This window comes from Lissotriton vulgaris, chromosome 2_2 (assembly GCF_964263255.1).
Source record: "Lissotriton vulgaris chromosome 2_2, aLisVul1.2, whole genome shotgun sequence".
NCBI classification, from domain to species: Eukaryota; Metazoa; Chordata; class Amphibia; order Caudata; family Salamandridae; genus Lissotriton; species Lissotriton vulgaris.
In genome coordinates, this window is record NC_141688.1 from 16,900,828 (window position 1) to 16,906,827 (window position 6,000).

A 6,000-nucleotide genomic window follows, 5' to 3' on the forward strand; every position below is an offset into this window, starting at 1 on the left:
CCAGGCCTGCTATGTTCCAGGATAACACAGTCAGTCCAGCCCTATTCTCTTTCCTACTCACTGCGCTAAATTCATTTATTTTATCCTCCCCCACTACTGTTAGCTCTATGGTATTTTCGGTCTCCTCCCCATGTGACGTTGGTTCTTCTAACCTCAAAACTTGTTCGTTCCCGTCTCTCAGGCAACTACCCTCTCTTTCCAGACATGGGCATTCACTGGTAGCTAAGAGTGTTACTGGATTGTTTTCTGTTGGAATGAGTCAATCATTATCTTCAAGCGACTGCAGGGGGGCAAATCTATTTCTCCACTGAGAATAATCTTGTGGAGGTAAGAACTGGTCATGGAAGCCTGCGGGTCTAGGTCTTTGTATGCGTTGAGGTCTTCCCGGGTTCCACCCTCCATCCTGAGCACCATTAGTGTCCCAACTCCTTGGGTAAAAATACCCGAGTGGGAGTGCACAAAATGTGCTAGTTTGATTCCTGTTGGGGTTCTTCAGGATGTACTCAACCAGCTCAGTGTCTCTGAAATTTGCCACTATGCAGTCCCCTCTTATATCTTTTTTCCTCCCGCCAAGCCAATTCACTCTTCTTACATGCACTCTCTCTCTTCTGTCCCCCTTATTTAAGGGTCTATGTATATTCAACCACTTGGAGATTTTTGCATGTAATTGGGAGTGTGATTCTCTCTCAGTAGCCCTAATTTCTGGTACCCCTGCGAAGACTATTACAAAAGAGCTGGCTTCTGGGGGGGAGTTCTATATGTGGGGCGGCGCTGTATGTGGAGAGGAAAGGGTCAGAGTCCCTGTGGAATGGACCATAATGCCCATTACTCTGGTAAGAATCTTCCTGTCTCCATTGCATTAATGGTTGTAAAGGGGCTTTGTCCGTGTTTTTAAAACCCGTCTTTTGAGTGTGTCCCCCTCTGTTCGTTATTGGGTCCCCCTCTTGAATCTTGGGAAATTTTTGGTGCCTCTTTAGAGTAAGACTGTCAAATATTATGCAAGTATTTAGCAAGGAGACGCTTTAACGTTAATCAGATATAAGTATACATCAGAGCAAAACGCGACGGATTGGATCTAGATCACAAACGCAATTACTAGGCACTCACATCATAATTCTTCAGTCTCACTAGTCCAAACGGCTTAGGTTTTCATTGGGCTTGTGATCTGTGTGGTCTTATTTTAATATTGTACCCCCGCCTACTCTGTTCCCACTGTATTTCGAGTGTTTTGGTTATTTGACTGGGCCCTCTTAATTCTGTGTTTTTTTGTTTGTGCTGCCCCTGATTTCCACCCCTTTGTGCTATCAACCCCTGCACCCGCTCCCCGCTGCCGACTCCCGCCGCCGGAGAGTGCAGCCACGCCCCCTTCCTCCCCGCTCCCGCCTCCCAGCTGCCCCTCCCTCCACTTCGCCATAAATGGCGACCGTGCGCACGCGCAGCGGTAACGCGCAGCGGGAGCGCCGTTTGTGCGCCAAAGGCGCGCCAAAGGTAAGCCCGTCTGCGCCCGTCCGCGCCTGGACCGCGCCCAGTGCCAGGACTCCTGGCCCCCGCAGACCCCAGCCCGCCCGCCGGACGTACGACGCCGCCACCCTCAACGCACTCAACACCGACCGAATCCCGGGATGCTACCGAGCCACCCCGAGACGAACCCACGGACCCTTCAGCTGTCACGCCTGCAAGTTCTCCTGCAACCGGACCTGCCCCGCACCAGCACCCGCCAAGCCGAACCCCAGCAGCAACCCCCTCAAGTGCATCCTACTCAACACCCGCTCTGTCCACAGACACAACATCAGACTCTGGAACCTCCTCGACACCAAGGCTCCAGACGTCGCCTTCCTCACGGAAACCTGGATGAACGACTCCTCAGCGCCCGACATCGCCATCGCCATCCCAGAGGGCTACAAGATCACACGAAGAGACCGCGGCAACCAGACTGGAGGAGGCATCGCCATCATCTACAGGGACACCATCCGCATCACGACCAACACCGACGACACCCTGAAAACCGCCGAACACCTGCACTTCCAGATCCACACGGACCCCAAAACCACCCTCAGAGGCACCCTCATCTACCGACCCCCGGGACCACGCACACAATTCAGCAAAGACATCGCCGACTTCATCTGCCCGCACGCCTTCCCCTCCGCTGACTACATCCTCTTGGGGGACATCAACTTCCACCTGGAGAACAACAACGACTGCAACACCACCACCCTGCTTGACAACCTCGCCAATCTCGGACTCAAGCAGCTAGTGACCACCCCCACCCACCTCGCCGGACACACACTCGACGCTGTCTTCTCATGCAGCAAGGACATCATCTTCAGCCACGTCACCGGACTCCACTGGACGGACCACAGCTGCGTCCACTTCACCTTCAGAAGATCCACGATCCACCACCACCAGCAACAGGTTGCTCGAAGAAACTGGAACAAGATCACAGCAGACCAGCTTGCCGATTCCCTGAGCCAGCACCCCCCCGCCAGCTCAGAGAACCCCAGCCAGGCCGCCACCTCACGAAGTGGATCAGCAACTGCGCAGACGACCTCGCCCCACTGAGGACCCCGCCTAGCAAACCCGGCAGCAAGAAGGCCCCATGGTTCACCGAAGAACTCAAGAGCTCCAAGAAGAACTGCCGAGCCCTCGAGAAAGCCTGGAGAAGGGAGCCAACACCGGACAACATGACCACCCTCAAGCTCGCCACCCGGAAGCACCATCAACTGATCCGCGCCACCAAGAAAACAGCATTCAAGGACCGGCTGGACAACAACGCACACAACTGCAAGGAACTCTTCAACATCGTGAAAGAGCTCTCCAACCCCAACGCCGGAAACAACGATATCACCCCGTCGCAAGACCTCTGCAACTCCCTCGCCTCCTACTTCCACAACAAGATCGCGGACATACACACAGCTTCAGCCCACAAAAAACGCTCCCTACGACTGCACCAACGCTCCCCACCACCACCCTCTGTGCCTGGACCCAGATCAATTCAGGAGACACCATCTGCACAATGAACTCTATCCACTCCGGATCTCTGACGACCCCTGCCCCCACCACGTCTTCAACAAGGCCGACGCTATCATCGCACCCCACCTGCGGGACATCATCAACGCCTCCTTCGACACCGCCACCTTCCCTGAGAGCTGGAAGCACGCCGAACTCAGCGCTCTACTAAAGAAACCAACAGCGGACCCCACCGAACTCAAGAATTACCGCCCCATCTCGCTCCTCCCGTTCCAAGCCAAAGTCATCGACAAGACCGTCAACAAGCAACTGGCCGCCTTCCTCGAGACGAATGGATCCCTCGACCCCTCACAGTCTGGCTTCCGAGCCAACCACAGCACCAAGACCGCCCACATCGCTGCCACCGATGACATCCGAGCCCTGCTGGACAACGGTGAAACAGCGGCCCTAATCCTCCTAGACCTCTCCACGGCGTTCGACACTGTCTGCCACCGCACCCTAGTGCAGCGCCTCAGCAACATCGGAATCCAGGAGAAGGCACTGGAGTGGATTATCTCCTTCCTCGCTGGAAGGACACAGAGAGTCCGCCTACCACCGTTCAGATCTGCAGCCACGGAAGTCATCTGCGGCGTTCCTCAGGGCTCCTCGCTCAGCCCCACCCTCTTCAACATCTACATGAGCCCCCTTGCGGCCATCGCACGCCAGCACAACCTCAACATCATCTCCTACGTCGACGACACCCAGCTGATCCTCTCCCTGACCAACGACCCCGCCGCCGCCAGAACCAACCTCCACGAAGGGATGAAAGACATAGCCGAGTGGATGACGACCAGCCGCCTGAAACTGAACTCAAACAAGACGGAAGTCCTCATCCTTGGCTCCTCGCCCTCCGCCTGGGACGACTCATGGTGGCCCCCGCCCTGGGCACCGCACCCAAACCGACAGACCACGCACGCAACCTGGGCTTCATCCTGGACTCCTCCCTCTCCATGACCAGACAAGTCAACGCCATCTCCGCGTCCTGCTTCAACATCCTACGCATGCTACGGAAGATCTTCCGATGGATCCCCATCGAGACCAGGAAGACGGTCACCCAGGCCCTCGTCACCAGCCGACTAGACTACGGCAACGCCCTCTACGCCGGAACCACCGCCAAACTCCAGAAGAGACTCCAGCGGATCCAGAACGCCCCAGCCAGACTCATCCTCGACATCCCCCGACGCAGCCACATCTCCGGACACCTGAGAGACCTGCACTGGCTCCCCGTCAACAAGAGAATCACCTTCCGTATCCTCACCCACGCACACAAAGCCCTACACGACCAAGGCCCGAGCTACCGCAACAACCACCTCAACTTCTACGCTCCCAAACGCCACCTTCGATCGACCATCCACGCCCTCGCCGCCGTCCCCCGCATCCGAAGAGCAACAACAGGAGGAAGGTCCTTCTCCTACCTGGCCGCCAAGACCTGGAACACCCTCCCTACCGACCTCCGCCTGACCCAAGACCACCTCTCCTTCAGGAAGAAGCTCAAGACCTGGCTGTTCGAGCAGTAGCGGCACCCCACCCCCTCCCCCAAGCGCCATGAGACCCTCTGGGTAAGTAGCACGCTCTATAAATGCCTTGATTGATTGATTGAATATTTGCCCATGTTAGTATATTATAGTAGAATTATTAATTGTAGTTCCCTGATCTTTTGATGGCTTACAGCAGCTCCAAAACATTTGTGCCGCGTATGCCAACATATTGGACAGAAAACTTTCCTTTTACACTGGGTGGCAGATAGCTGAATATTGTCTTGTTCATGATGCTGTAAAAGGTGGTATTGCTTTAGGTCCCTCGCATAAAAACATATCAGTGGAGGTTTACATCCCATATGTTGATTTCTTTAGACAACTTCAATAGGTGCATAGACTCTGTAAGCCTCAAACACAAATAGGTTTCAACGTTCAGAAATGCAGAATGGAAAAATACATTAAATCAATCCTTTTAAGACTTATTGGGATAAATATTTCATAAGCAAACTGTCCCGTCACAGATTGAATTGTAGACGAAATTTCAATGAAAACTGGTTCTAATTTGCTTTGTATCCTAAAACATGTTGTCGCTGCATTGTAATTTACATACTCAATTCTCTTTTCAAAAATCATCGTCTGTAATCTATAAAAGTATCAAACGCAAAACATGCTTAGTCGAATTCGATTCGATTCGTCCAATACGTTTAACACACACGATTTTACGCCCATTTCTCTAACTGGCTGAGGATTGCATCACGCTACTCCAAATTGCTTGAAGTGTTAGCCCCAGCTCAATTTTGTGGGTGTTAACACCTCGCCCAAAAGTTCTGATCTAGCAACGCCCCTATCTATCATATGACCACAATAAAATAGTAAAGCAAGGCTCACAATGTATTATGGTTATAAACTATTAAACGATAGAGCTGATCTAACAGCAACAATATGACTAGGGGGTTCATTTGCAATTTGACACTTTTATATTTAAACAAGATGCACGTATGTTGTCGAAAGTAGTAGGTTACACCGCACTCACCCCAAAACTCGCAAAGCTCCCGGTCCACACTTTGGGAAAACCATGCCTTGCCGCCACTGAACATGAGCTCAACTGAGACTGCGGTGACTACAAACGCCAGGAACGGACCGCAGGTGTTAATACAGAACCGGAAGGAACATGTTACGATTTTGCTGAGCGAATCTTGCCCCGGAAAGAGTACTCCCGCTGCAAAGGTTTAATTGAAGTGGTGACGTGTGAAGAATAAACCACTAGTCTGACTATTTATACAAAATTACTTTCGCCTACGCACTCCTCCCAATGTTCTCTAGTTTTTGCATTAATCCCGCCTTTTGAAATCACTTGACAGACGTATGCACGCGCACTTGCCGTTTATTATTTTTTTGCCTCTGGTTGGCGCAGGCGGAAGAAGTCGACCCCGGTGCGTCCTTGCCCGTTGGCTCATGTTGTGACGTAATGCATGCAGTTGGCCGAGATAACTAGTAAGTTAGAGGCACCACTTAA

General features: G+C 52.7%; 1 protein-coding gene across 2 annotated transcripts in view; it reads right to left on the minus strand.

Moving 5' to 3' along the window:
- TERB2 (telomere repeat binding bouquet formation protein 2) overlaps positions 1-5,774 on the minus strand; it is a 714,733-nt gene extending 708,959 nt beyond the window's left edge. For both annotated transcript variants that reach the window (XM_086959187.1, XM_086959188.1), the window contains exon 1: positions 5,518-5,774. In XM_086959187.1, coding sequence (XP_086815313.1) covers positions 5,518-5,581 — 64 coding nt within the window. In that variant the 5' untranslated portion in view covers positions 5,582-5,774. The remainder of the gene's footprint in view (positions 1-5,517) is intronic.
- Positions 5,775-6,000: the final 226 nt, after the last annotated feature.